Source organism: Papaver somniferum, chromosome 5, assembly GCF_003573695.1.
Source record: "Papaver somniferum cultivar HN1 chromosome 5, ASM357369v1, whole genome shotgun sequence".
Classification (NCBI taxonomy): Eukaryota; Viridiplantae; Streptophyta; class Magnoliopsida; order Ranunculales; family Papaveraceae; genus Papaver; species Papaver somniferum.
The window spans coordinates 204867473-204886795 of record NC_039362.1 but is presented as its reverse complement, the minus strand read 5'-3'; the positions used below and the strand labels follow the sequence as shown (position 1 = coordinate 204886795).

The following is a 19323-nucleotide window of genomic DNA, read 5'->3' as shown; positions in this document are numbered from 1 at the left end:
TCAATTGGTCTGCTGATTCTGGGACCATGTAAAATAAAAGGAAAATGAACAAAACAGTCCTAGTATTAGAAGCCGATTCACAAAAACATCCTACTGTCACAAACCATTAACAAAATGATTATACTTCCGTTAAAAAGAAAATTAAGTGGTGACTCACGGCTAAATATGTTAATGAAATTACTTATGGGTCCTTCACATTTATCCCTCCATACACAATTTTAACTTTTATTTTCATTATAATTTTTTTGACGGTGGTGTTATTTATAGGTGGTGGTGGTGTCACTTACATATCGTTACACCGCATTCATCTAAAGGGTTCATCTCTACCCCTTTGGGGGTTAACAGAGATTCTTTAGCTTCTACCACCACCACCACCACCACCACTTCAACCAATTAGTTAACTAGGAATTGTATTTTGAGGGAGGATATTTTTGGAAAAGATAAGACCGTTTTATTCAAAAATGTTAAATCGGATGGAAAAAGATTATTTTGTAAATGAATTACAAAAATATGATCATTTTGTGACCGAATTACAAAAAATATGAACATTTTGTAACAATCCTGTTAAAGGGGCGGCATGTTCCATTGGAGGGGCGGCAAGGGTGATAGCAATGTCCCTCTTATTGGTTAGGGGATGGCCTATAGGGGGTGTAAATTGACCAGATTACCCTACTCCTATTTTTAACCTAATGGAATCAGAAAAATCAAAACAGTTTTTTTGATTTTTTTCATCTTCTCTTCTCTTCTCCTCCTCCATTGAAATTGAAGTTTTCATCGTCCTCGAGTAATCAACGATTTGAAAAATTGATAATCGTTGATTGAAAACTATATTTCCAAAAGACCCAGTTAGGGATTTGTTTATTGTGTTTGATTTAAGTTAGTTTTGTATCAAAAATTAGGGTTTTGGATCAAAATTGAAATTGAAATTTCTGTGTTGCATGTGAGTTGCGGTTGGTAATAACTCCAATTGGAACTGTATCTATAGATTTGGTTGATGTTACGGTTCATTTAACTCAAATACCAACCGTAAGTTCTTGATTTTGAGATAAAATATTCAGTTACGAATTTTTTTTCCAACCGTAAATTACTTACGGTTGGTCTCGTTACTTAAGTTACGAACCGTAAGTTGTGCTGGATGTTTCATTTTCTTTTTACGTACGGTTTGTAATTGCATCACTGTTACCAACCGTATTTGAGTTACGACTTGTAACTCAAATAACCTTACCAATCGTAGGTTAATTACGGTTGATCTCGATTCATCAGTTACCAACCGTAATTTTTTACGGTTGATATATGTTGTCATTCTACCAACCGTAACTGGTATTACGATTGGGTTTTCCCCAAATTGAACCAGTTACGGTTGGTATTCGATACTTTTGGAATCGTAACTGAGAGTTACGGTTGATAGCGAGCTAAATTCCAACCGTAAGTTCTTCTGAAATTTTAAAAGTTTCGATTTTTTTTACGTACTTTAGATAATTTTGAGCGACAAAAAGCTAATGGAAACTAATTTAGAGATTCACCCATCTCAAATTTGTCACTAGAATCACTCATTTTGGTTGAGTGAATCAAAATCTAGGGTTTCACAAAAATGTCTTTTTTCTTCTCCTTACAACTTTTTTTTCAACTCTAAAAATCTGATTTTAGAGTTATTATAAGTGAAAATTAATTATCAACACTAATCTTGATTATCATCACTAACCTTGATTATTAATAATAAGGGTTAATTGGTCATTTCCATATTTTTTGATAAGGGGTGGCATGAATTACCATGTAATGACCTTTTTTGTCTTATTAGGTTGCCGCCTCTCTAATGGATCATGACGGCCCTTTAACAGGATTGTTTCGTAATTGGCCCAAAATAAAATCCCCCAATTGAGTTGAATTTAACGAGTGAACGAATGGATGACACGGTCACATGAAAACAAATTATTGTAGTGAGCTGAGCTGTGTTTTGTCGGCAAAGAGACGTTGGTGGTGCTAGTGGTGGTGGGTCTTTATATGTCATAAAGAAAAAACAAACAAGGAGAAGAGCTGATTTTTCTCCATACACACAACACAAGCCATAAAGCTTTGTGTTTGTGTCACTATTGTTTGGTGGTGAAAGGTCAAGGTCACATGCATATAATATGACCACGACCACTTACCTAATTACTTTCCCTACCTTATAATCAAACAATACATTTTTTTTTCTACTAATCTTTTATTATCATGTCTTCATGAAACTCTGATTCTAGTTTTCCAACTGCTTGCAGCTGGTAATATAATCTGGTCAGATATATTCTGGGAGGCTCTGATTCCCTCCATTTTTGGGGTACATAAAAGGTGTGAAAACAAACCTCTTGGCGCTCTCCTTGGACAAGCCGAGAAATTTTTATGTTTGGTCTATGAATGATAAAAGAATAGCTTCGACTATTTGAGGTGTCACTTCTGGACTCATATGATCCCCATTTTACCCTTGTGAACCAGGCAGCCAGAATGGGTTTGGGTGCAAATAAGCATCATGGTCCCTTCTTTTGACATCTGAATTGGAGACTCCATAAACTTCATTCTAGAATGTAAAGCTAGCTGTATAAAATGGACTGCAATTCTTATATTTTATCACTAGGAGAGCATACAAATATATACATTTCCCCCTCAAGAATTGAAGGTCCCTGGCATATACAGATTATAAGAATATATAAGATTTTATATAAATATAGACTTGTTACAAAACCTTGAACTAGATCACATATAGACATGATGATATACAGAGATAACGAATATGCTTGATTGCACATGACTAGTATCAAGAGGGAGACGTAAACCAGAAGTTTTCGTATGCACTAAAGGTATATGTATGAAGGATTTAATGAGTTGATGTTGCAGTCAAAATATTTAAAGCTCGAAACTGTGACTGTTGAAATGGAAAAATGGCTGATTCTTGCTCCTCTTTATGTTCTTGGACCTGCATTCCTTAGCAACACTTGATTCTAATGTCGATGGACCACAAACAATGACGCCCACATCAACATCGCCTCCCCACCTCTCAGACGCCGAATGGAAAATCTCTGAAGAAGAAGAAGAAGAGACAAAATGGTTTCAACAATCTAACGAAAACTAATCCAGATGGGGATGAGCAAATAGATAATACTAGTAACAAGAGGTCTGGCAAACCAGTTGCGCCGAACCTAGCTTCTATGATGGCAGATATGCAAATGAGTTTCAGTGAGACAACTACTTACGGAAAAACTAAGCTTCTTCATAAATACTGAATCTATCAGAATTTAGCTTTAGTATTACCTTCAAAATCCGGACGACGTCCATAATTTGCAGTTGTTAAATTAGCAACAGTTGTCTGGTAAGCATCAGGATATGTCCTTAGCTTATTATACTGCACAGAGTTACTCTTTTCATCTTCTTCCATCCATTTTGCATCATTCAGATCTCTTCTTTCACATAGATGCCATAACACCACCACAAGACCGCCAAAAACAACAATACTTGCAATCATGCAAGCTACAAACAGAAGTCCTTTCAACCACCACGCAGTGATACCAAATGGCTTTATGTAAAATAATTCGGTCAAAGCCATAAAAATTATAAAGCCAATCGTAGATGTGACCGCATAAATTCCAGGCCATATATTATTTGCTGTTCCAGCCAAACCAGACATTTTATTTTGGTTCTTCATAGGAAAGTGAGAACGTCTGGTGCTCTTGTGAACCTCACCATCTTCCTGCAAGACACATGAATCAACAAAAGATTAAGGGTTCCAACTTTCAAATACAATAAATCTAAGTCGGTGTTTGTTGTTTCCACAGAAGGGTGCAATGGCCAAACCCGACCAGGCAAATTATTAAAAAAAAAAAAAAAAAAGGATGGCAGAATATATTTCATGGTGAAACTTACCAACGGAGGCTCTGTTTCTTGTGTGATGTAAGTATGCATCTCAAGCTTGATTTTGTCTGCAAAAGATGGACAAACTGACTCTATGTCAACTGAAGAAAACAGAGAAAGCTCATTCGTTCTTTTTACAGCCCAGACAACTAATATATTTTTCGGCAGACAAGGCTTGCTCAGTTCAACACGGTGAAATATGTCAGTCAAGATAGCCAGGAATGGAGATATGCCAATGCCTCCAGCAACTAAAATAAGGTTCTCATACCTAGAAACAAGAGAAAGAGGAACATGTTAGATGATAAGTACACAAAAATGAGCAATTCAGTTGAGAAAATTAAGTACAGGCAACTCAGATAGAGCTGGTCTAAGGTGAAAAATATGTTAGGATCGTGCTAGTAAAATGTCTTCTTTTTTTTTCAGTAAACATGTTTGTGCATAAGTGGACCGCAAATACAAATATAAATGCAAAAAGGTATGGAACATACATCAAGTGGTAAGGTGACGCATGCCCATATGGACCCTCAACTGAAGCCGTTAACCTTGGATGAAGTTGGGTGGATAATTCATTATCAGGCTCTTCTGAGACTTTTGAGATGTTATCTTTCAGTTTCTTCGTCCATCCCCCAAGTACCTTTATAAGAACTGACATATGATGTTTACCATCCAAAGGACTGGATGATACGCTAAACGGATGCCATTGCAGCCACGACAACTCACGCACTTGAAGAAAAACAAAATTGAGTGCATTGTACTGCAAATCTGCATTGCCAAAGTAGAATTTTCAAGTTATGGTTTTGCATAGTGACAGAAGACGATAATAAAATACTAGGTTGAGAAGAGCTATTATTACTTTTAGGTTTCGAAATGACCAGCTCTACAGTTCCGCAGGGTAGACAAGTGGCTGAAAGTAAGTCGACCGTTTTTCGTGATTGACAGAATCTTAAGAAACGATCGAGAAGGAAAAGGAATATTCCTCCAGCGGCTATGCTGAAAACGAAGTCTCCAGCGTGCAAAGCCATGAAGACGAAGAACACCACATACAGCTGATGTGTGTAGAAGAACAACTCAAAGTACTGCTTCCTGACTGGATGGAATGATGTTACCCACATTAATAAACCTGCTGCAAGGCTGATTACCCCAGGAAGATTAGCGATACCAAAATCGTTCCATTGCAACATCTGAATAGACAAAAACCCCAAATATATAAATGGTTAAGAGTTTGCGTATCTAGTCCACTCATACGCACTAGAAACCTGACAAATTAACAGTTTTAGCCCCTCTCTTGCTATGCATGCGACAGTTTGAGAAACATTGAAAATCCTCAAAGTGGTTATATAGTTAAAACCGAAAACAGATGCAGGATCTTAGAGTAGTCAACTAAGAGTTGTGATAATAGTAAGTACCACCTAGCACCAACCTAACAGAAGTGGCTTGCAAGTAATGAAATTCAAAGAGGAAATACAACTCTTATTGAGTTTCTGCCAGTGACTACTTCTCCAAAACAAGTTAAAAGACAAAAAGATGGACAGGGTTGTAGAATAACTCACTTCTTCTAGTAGGCGCCCTTGCATAGCCCATGCCACTGAATAACATAATCCGTGCACACTAAAGATCACCATTGTGAGATGCCCCAACCATACATGATATCTAGTAGAAACTTCAAAAGGAATATCGATGAATCGCAGAAGAAAGGACCCCCTTGTTATGGGTATAAACAAAAGTGCCAAGCAGAATAATCCGATAGATCCAATGCGCAGCCCAGAAAGTTCCAGCATCTGGTAACTACAGATGAAAATCATCAGCGTTAGTAAATTAAAAGAACAAAAGGCTTCTACAATGGCAAGTAATTGCCGCTTTGTACTTTATAAAGAAACCGGTAACAGCCTGAGACCAAATTGCTGACAGACACTTTTTCGAAAGAAGCATACAGACTGAATTTGTCATGAAACGCAGTACAGACAACAACATAGAATGTCATAAGGCAAAAACTTTATGGTTAACTACTATTAAAGTGTACCTTTCTTCCCAGAAAGGCAAGTTGAACTTAGATATCGACTCACGGTTCTGTATGGTGTAAACTGCAACTGCCCAGAAAAGATACACAATGAAGAAGACTATTCCAATCAGTTCAGCAGCAGAAACAACACCGAATGGTCCACCCACGAGCACAGGGAAAGTCCACAGTCGGAATGTTGGAAATTTCAGCTTCTTCTTACTGAAAAGTTTAGTAAACCGAAGAGATTATAACTAACCTTAAAAATAAGAACCGGTGCTATGACATTGTATGAACTAGTAGTCAAAAGCAGAAATGAAACTCATACAGCTACATTAGATAGTTGCATACCCATGGAACTCCTCAGCTGGCGAGACCATTAGATATGCAAATGACAGAAATGTCATAAGAAGAACTGGGCCGCTGAATACCAAAAAAACACTTCCTGCAATTGTGCAAAATGAAGATATCATCACTTGTTCAGAGTTATATCACGTAAAAGAAAGTGGTCCTACTCGAGCTAATAGCAAAACTAATCTGCATATGAAAAAATGGATAAACCGTGAAAATGAAAATTAACATCTTTTGTTACATATATCTTACCAGTGATCCCGAAAATTGTTCCAATTGTAGCCATAAGCATCGATTCTAAGATTCCCTGCATAAACTTGGTCGGGTACAAAACAATAAGGGTACCCCATGCAACAAAAATCACCCATATGATGAATTTGATAACCCATTGTACAAATGGAATAAATTTGGTCACTTTCTTTGCATAATCAGCTTCATCAGCTTTGTTCAAAAGAAGAGGTTCATGTTCTGAAAGTGTACCCATGAGAATCAAGTATATCACAATAACAATAACCTCTTCATATAATTCAATTCGGTCAGATACTCAGTTTATATAAGTTTAAGGTTCTTAATCTTATCTCTGTGTCAACCACACAAACTCAAATGTACCAGAAAAGAAGAAGAAATAAAATCTTGATGGTAATAAATTTTGAAGTGACAAAACAGGGAAAGAACCTAAGTTGTAACAATCAAAAATTTGAGCCAACAGAGTCTATTCATCTGTGCAATTATCTGTACAAAAAGTCAAGAAATAGAGAAAATAAAAAGACTTGTATTCTTTGAGCCATATAATCAAACAGGTAATGAATACAGGAAATTAAAATTTGTGATGGTGGAGAACTGTATATGAACCACCTGAAAAAGAGAGAGTGACAGTGACAATCAAGTGTAACTTATTCATTCATCTTATGAACCAGTACACAATAATAACAAAACCATGAAGGATAAGAATATTAGTGAACAAGAATTCAAAGACCACAGGATAATTGTCTAGTTTTATTTATTTTCTTAGAGTTTCAGACAGTTTAACTTAGAAAGTGAAAGCAAATGGACCCAACCCATTTTATTTTTTTTGATCTCCTTGCTCCTCAGTGAGTTTTGGTTCTACTTTCCCCTCAGTTGAGTGAGCTTTGGTTTTCGCTATTCATTCATCTTATGAACTTGGAAGTGAAAGGTAGTAGTTCTCCTTTAAAAAATTCCTCCAGGTGCCATATGCCGAACATCTTTTCCTGTTAGTCGATGGCAAAATTCTTTTCTAGTCGGTGACCTAGTCTTCTGTTGTTTGGTCTTTTTTGAAACATATAGTATTATCATTTGGTCCTAAAAATTATTGTTTGGTCATAGAATGAATAATACCACGCGAAATCTACTTTTTGATTACTAAAATACCGTTTCAGTACCGTATATATACTCAACTATTGAGAAAGGAGGAAATCAGTTTCAGATTATTTTTCTCTCTCCTCTTTGCTGCTGATGTCGATTTTTTTATTCCGCTCAACTCTGTAAATCGAGCAGCAATTATTGTATTAAGGCAAGTACAAAGGTTATGGCATAAGGAGATGTAGAAAGTGACACCATGAAATCAGATAGAATGAAAATGATCCTGATATTTATATATTAGTAGTAGAATCAATTGAATCTCGCAGAATCATTACAATGAATATATAATACCTAACACGTGTAACTGACTAACAACAAGAAAGAACAGTAACACGTGTAACTGACTTACAGCAAGAAAGAACAGAGACCCGTTGCATCAGTATGATAAACACACACACACAGCAGATAAGGGACACCAGTTACAGTTACAAAGACCTAAAAGCAAATGAAATTGTTTCTAATACATGGTTTACATGTCTGACATCTTGTACTCCTATAACAATAGCATGTTCTTCAACCAGCGGGAGTAAAATTTCTTTAGTATCTATGGCAATAACAATTTTTACTCATAGCTAAAGAATTCTGGCTTGTTCCAATTATAGGTAAAAAATTGATAGGGATATCCCTAGCTTGCATCCCATTGTATTTGGCAGATTTTTTTTCTTTTTTTTTTTGTTTATCCTTTATACTAATTATCATATTGATAGGAGATATTATAGTTCTTGTTGTTTTAACAAGTGCTTCTTTCTTTTGATTACAATTTTTCTAAGGTACATTTAAGCTTTTGGATATACAAGTTTATATACATTTCAACTTATTAAAAAGAAAACTTAGTCTTTTACTTGTCTGTAAACCAGCCAGTCATCCAGACATGATATTAAATTTGTATGCATATCATCTCCAAAGATTTTGCCAAACATCTTTGGCCAGTCTACAATGCATAAACATGCGAGTGATAGTTTTATTATTCCCATTGTGGAGCTCGTCGACAGGATAATGTTGGTCAGAACTCTGGAAATTATTGCATTAGTATTTAGTAGGAAGAACGGTGTGGGCACACTTCCACACAAAAATTCTTATGGAAGGTTATCATCTACGGGGAGTTTTCACGTGGTAGTAGATTGTTCCTTAATAAGTTTCTGATAAAGAGATTTGACAGAAAATCTCCCTCTTTGCCAGGGGACATCTTACTTTATCTTCAGTACCAGGTTTGTCCACGGAGGTTTCTATATCACCTGAAAACCAATTGGTGATATTAGTGATGTTCCAAGTATTGTTAGAGTGCATAAGGTCACTCAAAGCGACCACAATGTCAGGAGGAGTACTAGGTTTAGTAAATACATTATTCACCACTTAATTTATAAGGGACGTAAGAAGATCGTATACAGAAAGACAAAGATGAGACCTGATTTTCATATGTTGGCCAAAAACTAATTTGAAAATAATTACATTATTTAATATCAACATACAAACTTGAAACCTTGCTAGGAGTTGAGCTTTTAATACAAAGTTTCGAAAAAAATTTATAGGTTGGGGTCTAACACCATTCAGACAACGGATTCATACTTATATACTTTGGATAACTTGTACATGATACTTTAGGACAAGTCTTATGGTAGGATACCGGGAATCTTCAGAAATAAACTACAAAGAGAGTTTGCACAAACATCTATAAAAAAAATCGAGTATAGTACATTTATTTGGAAATGAAAACTATGTTGTAAAAACTAGTTCAGGTGGATGTTATAGTATGTTTAAATTTTTATAAAAATGAAAAAAGACTGAAATAAAATCTCAAGTATTACGGATGTGTCATCTCCGATTGTATATCTAAGCTACCAGTTTTGCATACGCTCTTCAACAAATATAAAGTTGATAGAAAAATAGTCGGCATCCTTGTTTGTTGTTTTATGAGAATAAGTACATTTGTATCTTTCTAAATAACCTAACAGAATTAAAACATCAATGATAATAGTAGTCCATTTTATTGTTCTCATTGATTGCTAATACTCATAAACTAATAGGGGATTTCTCTATCATTACTAGTATAGCACGCCTGCACGACGCGCCTACCGGTACATTCGTTTCGTAATTTTGTTGTCTTCGTGTAGTAATCAACAGTCAAAGTCAACACTCGATCAACGATCAACGCAGACTGACAACCAAAACTAAATCTAACTCATTATGTAATGAATCCTTCAAGAATCAGATCCCAAGCCTCTTTTTTTCGTGTCCTATATGAATTGATAAAAAGACTAATTTTTATTTTTTCAGGAAAATCCAATATTGTTTGCATCTAAATTAAAAAATTCTTACATGGATACAAACACAGCATATATAGAAACGTATTCATAACAATTCTGAACTCATGTCGTGATACGGAGAATCTAGTTTTTATTTGTTTGTTGATAGATGGCCATGATTCTCATTAGAAACAGGGAACAAAAATCATGTTAATGGGGAGGTGCTCTTCATGGTCTCATGACTACAGCTTCCTTTTTGTCTAATAATTGTAGTAGCAAAGATATGTGTAGTTTTGCAGACATACTATGGTGTGTATGTCTAGTTTTTAGACATCTCAAATCTAGTTTTAATGACGTCTAAGCTAAAACAAAAGAACCAACTTTTCTAAAAACATCCCGCAAATCCAATAACTTAGAAGACCTCAAGTTCATATACATATATGACTTCTCAATATCATAGTTATAATCAAAAAAATTGCAAACACTACAAAAATCAAAACCCATCTTCAAATATGTTCACTTTATTATATACCGTAAACAAATTAATGAATCCTTATCTGTACAAATAAAAACTAATCAACTTCGATCTAGTTATTTATAGAGACGGATAAAATAAAGGGAAAACCTATTGAATCAGTTATTGTGCCGGTGATGAATCTATCTATCTATATCTGTTGTGATGATGTAGAGATAATAAATAAGGACTGATGAAAGAATAAGAAGAAACAGCAGAGAGGCGGTTCTGGAAAAATAATCCAAAACCGCACGCGCGATACACCTGCCGTTACGTTTCAACTACAATCGAATTTTTTATTACCTAATTTTTCAATCAAAAAATATTTATTTACACACAAAAGCAATTATAACTAAACTCAAATTTTCATTTAATAATTTTTCAATACAAATATTCATTTACACCAAGAACTTCGCTAAACACTAAGCTCATTTTCCTGCCCTTTCTCTTATCTTCTGAACTTTCCAACTCTGGATGTTCAAACTGTTGAATGAATGAGCCTTATGTTTAGCCTGTTGAATGAGCCTTGGCCTTCTACAAAGGCCCAAACAGAAGTTATGTTTCTCCTTTACCGCTACATATACATTTGTTGAAGATATTCGCTCAATTTCATTACATTCATGCATAAACAAATATGTGAAAAAAATATTCTGAAAGAAAAATGACCACATATAACCTTTTTCATTTCCTGGTTGGATCAGTTCACGATGTGGAGCATGGTCGATAAGTCTTGGGCTTTCACGGGGTTTGGAGCTAGACGCCTGGTTGCACTCCACTAAAGCATCAATAGGCGCTCTCTTCCTCGAGCCAGCGTCGGATCCCATTTAAGGAGATGTAATGAAATTGTAGAAATTATCTTGTAAAACAGAATAGTGTGTCCATGCCCAGTGGAATGTAGACTGGGCCTTCTTTGTGGTCCTTGGAGTTTTAAGGTAAGAGATTAAGGTGTAAGCAGAATTGTATTAGAAGTAAGCATGTGACATGAACTGGACAAAACATCATATGTGGTTTCAGAGCAATATAAATACAATTGTAGCCTGACTTCATCAAATGTGACTCATCAATACATCCTTCATTTTGTTTTTCTATAACATCAGAGATGAAACGCTTCCGTACATTTTTACGTTATAATCAAATCAAATCCTACAATTGTATATGTCACAGACTCTGTTTACTGACATCTTTTGTAAATTTATCCTTTGCTCTACGGTCACACATTTCGAGGCAATGATTACAACCTATCTGGACCATTTTCTTTTGCAATGGATGTGATTAAAATGGAAAACTAATATGAAAGAAGGGAAAGCTCATCATGCCGTGTTGTTCATAAGAAGTTAACCTCTATGAATAACAACACGAAGAGGCGCCAAAATCATCGAAATTGTACAAAAATTTGAATGTCAATGAGAAATGATAGTGAAAAAGTGGGGGTTAACAATCTCACCAATATTTCACTTAGCAATCTGTATGGACTAACTCCAATATACTTTCAAGAGAATCAACAAGACAGTCAGACTCAATCTTAAGAAAAGTATATCAGGGAGTTATATCTCAATTTCTCGATTCAATAGTTACTCAAGCAAATAGCAATCTGCCAGTCTAATTGAATACAAGAGAAATTAACTTGAACGGTACCAAAGACCAATGTTCAAGGATCAATCAATTTCAATCAACAACCAAATGTTGTATTTACGAATTGAACGATTCAACGCACAACCTGTGATATTTCAATTATATAATAAAATACAATGCGGAAAAGAAATAACACAGGCACCAGAAGTTTTGTTAACGAGGAAACCGCAAATGCAGAAAAATTTGGGGACCTAGTCCAGATTGAACACACACTGTATTAAGCTGCTACAGAAACTAGCCTACTACAAATTAACTTCGGTCTGGACTGTGGTTGAACCCCAATCAATCTCACACTGATCCAAGGTACAGTTGTGCTTCTTACGTCGCTGATCCCAGCAGGATACTACGCACTTGATTCCCTTAGCTGATCTCACCCACAACTAAGAGTTGCTACGACCCAAAGTCGAAGACTTTAATAAACAAATTTGTATCACACAGAAAATCTACAGGAATAGATAAATCTGTCTCCCACAGAAATACCTACGAGTTTTGTTCCGTCTTTTGATAAATCAAGGTGAACAGGAACCAATTGATATACCGGGCTTATATTCCCGAAGAACAGCCTAGAAATATCAATCACCTCACAATAATCTTAATCGACTAGCGAAACAAGATATTGTGGAATCATCAACGATGAGATGACTACTTTTCTATATTGCCTATCGGAGAAATTAATCTCGAACCAATTTTACAATTGTACTCGATACTATAGAAACATCAAGATCAGATCACGCAACTACAGAAAAAATAGTTGGGTCTGGCTTCACAATCTCAACGAAGTCTTCAAGTCGTTAACCTACAGGGTCTCGGTAGAAACCTAAGGTTAAAGGAGAATCGACTCTAGCTTATACAACTAGTATCACACAAGAGGTGTGGGGATTAGGTTTCCCAGTTGCTAGAGTTCTCCTTTATATAGTCTTCAAATCAGGGTTTACAATCAATGTTACCTTGGTAATAAAGCATTCAATATTCACCGTTAGATAGAAACCTGATTAGATTCAAGCTAATATATTTCAACCGGTAGATCTAATCTTAGATTGTTATACACAAATGAAATGCAGGTTCGTTTAGGTTTGTGTAACCGTACCTAAATGTGTACACCTAGTTGGTTCAACAGTAGTTAACCAAATGGTTAGCCATATGAGCACCTTCATATCAACCTTATTCATCTTCACCATAACTAGTCCAAATGACTCAAATGAACTAGTTCGAGAGTTGTTCAATTGCTTAGATCTTATAGAAGTATACAAGACACAATCGAAGCAAAATTGGTTTTGATTCACTCGAATCGATTCATGAATATTATAGCCACGGTTTGCAAATTGCATTCTTTATTATATAGATGTTTTAGTTCATGAACAAACCAATTATAGAAACTAACACACTTAAGTATGCATACTTAAGTAACCGTATTTGAGTTTGTTTTGGTTTTCAAACTCAGCAGAAATTCACGTACATGAACTTTCCGCCAGTATGCGTACGGGTACGCATACTTAGGTAACCGGATTGAGTTGGTTTTGATTTCCAAACTCAGCAGAAATTCACGGTCGTGAAATTCCGCCAGTATGAGTACGGGTACGCATACTTACCCAGTCCCCATCAACCATTTAGTACACACACAAGTATGCATACATTTGGTTCCCGGTTTCGGACTTATACACTAATGTGCGAACATACTATATGCTTATATCCAAAGATGGTTACATGTTCTAAACTCTTTATCATTGAAACATCTTAGAGGATGTTATATAGCAGTTATTCACACACTATTTTTCATCAAAGTGATTTTCAAGAGATTAAAATAATCAACATGACTTTCGTCACTTGTAAAGATGAACTTGGACAAAGCGAAAGCTTACCAACACATATTTCGAGAAATAGATAAGCGAGATAAACTCGGCTCGAAATAGCAAATTTGTATAATCGAAGTTTATATAGCAATACGACTTTTGTTTCAAGATAGGAGATATAGTAGATAGACTTTTGAGTGGTAGATAAGTTCAAGTCTCCACATACCTTTTAGTCGATGAAGTTCCACCAGTTCCTTGAGTAGTTCTTCGTCTTTGCATGATGAACACCATGGAGTCTAGAGCTCAACTACACTTTATATCCTAGTCCGAGACTTATCTATAAGTAGACTAGAAATCAAGACTTATAGTTTTGGCAACTAAACTTGATAAACAAGCTTGAGATAACAACGCTTGCGAGTTCGACCGAGCAGTGCTCTAACAGATATGTTGGACGGGTGTCACCTTAAAAAAAGTTGAATACGTAGTTACGTACATACACGACCCCTCTCTCTCTCTTTCTCTCACAATAAAACACCGTCTATGTTCTCAAACTCTCTCTAAATTTCTTCTTCTTCCTCCTCGCACCACTCTCTCTAAAACTTTTTTCTCCGTGTAGGTTGTGTATATTTTTTTTAAGGTGTGTAGTCTAGCTGTGCATGTCAAGGACTGCATGTATACGTAGTATCTACATTGTATATACATACCACTCTCTCTCAGAAGTTTATACAAACCTTATTGATCCATCTTCAGAACCTCACAACTCTTTCAATGACTACTTTCTTTCTCTAAATAACTTCAATCTATCTCATTGATTTTTTTAAAGCTAATTCCTCTTCCTATTTCGCTGTATAACTAACAATACATTTGCTTAAAAAGCCGTAAAAACATTAGCTATATGATGATTAATAAAATAAAAACAATGAGAATGGCAAGTCAAATTTCGTGAATTCTCAATGAAAAAAACAAAATAACTGAATTGCCTAGTGTAAGGCGTAAGCACCGTAATGCCCCACCACTATCCACACTTATATATACCATTTTTAGAGACAGTTTGATGGATTGCCAAATTTATTATTGCAGTACTTGATAAGTCTTACCATTCACGGCCAAAAAAAATCATAGACCTCGTTATAGCGCAAAAAAAAATCAACTTAATTTAGTGACAATACTTAAAAATCTGAAATCACTGCAAATTTTCACAGCTCCATATCATATGTTGATATCTTCTAGTCAAGCATTTTGTGACCTTGTTAATGCACAGAAAGATACATCTAGTACTGAAAGACTTGTTAAGGTAACTTCTCTAGATGTTTGTGAAACCTCATACGGAGAGACCGGGAAAAGTTATTCTGTAAATCAGTTAAAAGAATAAGGGTGTGTTGCTCTCCTTAGAATTAGCATATGACAGAGAGTGAGTTGCACCAGTAAGTTGGGCAACTTGACGGCACCTGTAGTACTGCGTATATAAGCGTAACTTAGTGCAAACCATATATTCAAGCCAACCTTAACTTTACTAAGACAACTTAAACATTGAGATAAAACTCCAGAACCCTCTCTTAATGATATAACTTTATACCACTTTGACTCTTCTGGTCAAACAAACATGAAATCTTCTAATGTTACTGCCAGACACAAACATAATAGACTTTTCACTTATTCCAGTCCTTCATGGGTATTGCTTGTAGTGTACACAGTTAACGAGAAATATTGATTTTATTCATTCAAATCTCTCTACACAAACTACTACCAATTTTCTACCAAATTTTCTAGATGAATGAAACTGGTAGATAGTTTTAGTCATTGATTTTAGTGACAATTGAAAAAGAAAGTCAATTGGATCTGTAATATATTTTCAGTCAATCAAGTTTCTTTATACAACACAAATGTAACCCTCACTATGACTGGTGTTCCTTGTTAGAAGTTGGGAGTACTAATCTCAATCCTAACCGATAAAGACAAAAATTTCCCACTTTCTGTTACAAACTTCTAAGTCCTCAGTCATTTTTGAATATTAACAAAGATATACAAATTCGTTTTTATCCAAATAAAAAGGTGGTTGACAGTTTTACAAACAGTTAAAGCTCACAAACTCTTAATGAAAAAGAAACACAATCTACTAAAGTATCTAATGAAAGCTTCAAACTTAATTTGATTGGGAATGAAATTTGAACTGATAGTATGTTAAGGAAGAGAAATTGGAACCAATTTAGCAGAAGACTATGAGCATCGTGAACGCTTGGGAAACCCTAACTTAACCCCAAATTGAAATTTCCAACCTTTCTGTAATCGAAGAAGTAAGGAACGGATATTTTGCCGATGAGTAGTTCGCATGCTCCACTAAGATGTTGAATTAGAAGTCGGAAGAAGTTTCCGGCAGAGAGAGTGAAGGATAATTTAGAATGTGAGGAACATTTTTTTTGGTGAGAAATTAAAAGTGACAAAATGGCGGTCAGTGGGATTAGAACGACGCACTTCGAGTCATCGTATTACAGATCGGCCCTTATCAATACGGTTCCTCCTTTATTTGTGTGGTTTAAAATTTATAATTTGGAGTTTATAATGGTAAAAAATAAAAAAGCTTCACTGATGAGTGCCAAATATTGTATATATTTATCCCTTTTTGTTGGCATTTAACTCATCTTTTGTGCATTAATTCTACATTTTATCCCATATTCTGTATTTTCATTGTTTTCAAGAATAAATATTTTTCTTACTTAATTTTGCATTTTTAGGTAATAAATAAAGTCGGATGACTTGCGGAGCAGAAAAGAGCAGAAAAGTAGTGAAAAGCCGGGAGGAATTACACAAGGAAGCCGCGAAGAATGTTGTGCACAAGACCTAAAGGCTAGAAATGGGCTCAAGAAGGAAGAATTGTTCTTAAAGAAGATATGGGCTTGGCATACCCGAGGCCCAAAACCCTTACCCAAACCCATTTTCTATATCCATACCCGCCTCCATTCTCAGCCGTTAGATCGGATCCATCTCATCATCCAATGGTCGCTTCTTCATCGTTCATCAAAATCTGAAGTCCCTGAAAAACACCATAGTACCTAAATTCCAAGCCTTCAGATTAGATCACATTTAGATCCTACGGTCGCTTCTTTGCCTGCGCATCAAACCTCGATACTTCCGCTTAACACTACAACACCTAACTCCATCTGGTGTCGTCAATTTTGTTGTATCTCATAATCCAACGGTCTCCACATACCTCTCCATCGTAGCCGTTCGATTCAATCTATATGGGATCATCCAACGCTCTTTACTTGTTGTTCATCAAAACTCGCTACACCCGCTTCATACCGTAGAACCCGATACCCTATACCCAAACAAACACTTCCTTTCTCCCAAAACAGTCGAGCTTCTTCCCCTTCTCCCAAAATCAGTTGCAGAACCACCACCACCTCCATGCCCTGTCTCTGCAAACTGTCACTACCTCGCCTTCTCCACCACCATCACTTCTTCCCCGACCGTAGCAGATACCACCATCACGTCCCCTTCTTCTCTAGCCATCTATTACATCAACTTCTCAACCCGACAACCCTAGTTTAGAAGTTGATGAAATAGGTGAGGTTAGAGACAGAAATTGAAGCATGAGAGAGGAGCAGGAAGGTCAGAAAAAGCATGGGTCGAGCACAGGGGAGACAAATTCAGAAATCAGTGAGTTTAATTTGGAATTTAAAAATTAGGGTTTGCAAAATTGGGGATTTTCAATTTAGGGTTTTGTTGTAAACTATAAATAGGAACTGATGTAGGATGTTAAAACTTGTTCTTGGGTCATCCGAGTTACCCCCTAATTGGGTTAATTTCATGTTTAATTTCAATTTCCATTTCAAATCAATTTAGGGTTCTTCAATTTTAATTTTTAGGGTTTACTGTTACTGTTAATTTTGTGATGTTTGATACTTTAATCATGTTATGTTAATCACCATGTTTGTTATGTTCTAATCCACCACTAGGGTGAGAAGACCATTGAACCATGTTGGTTAGCCATTTGGGTTACATCCTGTTGAGCTCAAAACACTTAGGTTAGTGACATTCCAAGGGTTCACTGGCTTGTGATTAGTGGTGCTTTAAACAGACCATTAATGCTAGGGGTCAGTGATAGTCTGAGGGATTAACAAATCCATATTAGTTAGAGGCCTAGAACCTAATTGACCTGTGATTGTTTATGCTTTAATCAGATAGGCAATGCTAGGGGTTAATCCAAGGACTTTAGGTAGTTAACTAGACACATGACAAGGTTAACCTAGGTGAACTAGCTAGGTGAAGGGAATTCTCATCCATCTCCATACACTTCATTCCCATCCACAATTTCTCTCCCATGTTCTGTTTTGGTTACGTTTTTCTTATCCTTTGCCACTGATTTTTCTTTACTTCACTGCCTTTGGCTCCATGCCATTGTTTTCACAGTTATTCCTTGGTTCACTATCTCACTGCCACTTAGTTACTTGTTTAGATAACTTTAGCTTAGGAAGATTTCAGCTTACTCACACCTTGTCTCTGTGGATCGACCCTGCTTGCCCTGTTCTATACACTAGACCCTGTGCACTTGCAGGTATAATGTTTGTGACTCTTTTAGAGAGCCACCAAGTTTTTGGCGCCGTTGCCGGGGACTTGGTTGTGTTGTGTTGAATTTTTCTTGGCTGTTTTTGCATATTGTTTCATTCTAGCATACTCATCATGCATTGCATTCTTGCATTTTAGTGTAACTTGCTGTTTTAGTAGCTGCTGTGTAGTGCAGCTGAATTTCTTAGCTTCTAGCAAGAAACTTACTTCTCTTTTTGAGCCAACAGGTGTTGCTGCTGCTGCTGCTTCCTGTTGCTGCTTTTCTTCCTTGCTGTCTGCTGCTGCTGCTGCCAAGGCAAGTGCTGGAGAAGCTGCTGCTGTGCCTGAGAGCCTCTTGCTGCTGAGGCTGCCCCTGAATTGCTGCTGAACTGCCCCTCCTGAGACTTGCTTGCCAAGAACTGCTGCCTGAAGCCTTCCTGCTAACTGCTGCTGCCTTCTGCTGTGGCTCTGCTGTGGCCCTGTGAACCTGCAAAGCCTGCTGCTGGGCTGTAAGCTGCTGCAGCTGATGAAAGACCAAATCCCAACTGGGCCTTGAGTGTTGAAGCCAAATCTTAGGATGATCCAAAGCCCAACTGGGCTTTTGCAACCTAACTGAGCAGCTGGGCTGTGCTTAAGCAAGTAAGCCTAAACCCATTAAGAGAACCCAACCTGTGGGCTTCCATTTTTAATTTGTGGGCTTGTAATAATTTTTTCCATTTTTTTTGTTGGGCTTGTAATTTAAGTTAACTTTTGGGTTTGTATTTGAGCTTAACTGTGGGATTGTCCCTATCAAAATTTTGGGTTTCAAAAACCCAACAAACAACCTAAACAAGGTTAACTGAACCTACCAACTCAGCTGGGCTTCATTAGTTTCTGGGCTTGCTGAAGTCGTTAGTGGGAAGTGTACCCAAACTCTAGGCCGAAAGTTGGGCTCTGTTTCACAACAGTTCCCCAAACCCATTGCCTCACCAAAGCACAACCAAAACAGTGGGC

General features: G+C 36.5%; 1 protein-coding gene across 1 annotated transcript; it reads right to left on the bottom strand.

Annotated features, from left to right (window-relative positions):
- Positions 1-2570: 2570 nt before the first annotated feature.
- On the bottom strand, positions 2571-6870 carry LOC113284398 (ferric reduction oxidase 6-like). The gene is made up of 9 exons (XM_026533843.1): positions 6479-6870; positions 6227-6320; positions 5900-6097; positions 5430-5664; positions 4733-5060; positions 4368-4641; positions 3892-4147; positions 3283-3718; positions 2571-3050 (listed from the first exon to the last, which is right to left on the bottom strand). The coding sequence occupies exons 1-9, from the start codon at positions 6708-6710 to the stop codon at positions 2878-2880; spliced, it is 2226 nt and encodes a 741-aa protein (XP_026389628.1). The 5' UTR covers positions 6711-6870; the 3' UTR covers positions 2571-2877.
- Between the last annotated feature and the right edge of the window lie 12453 nt (positions 6871-19323).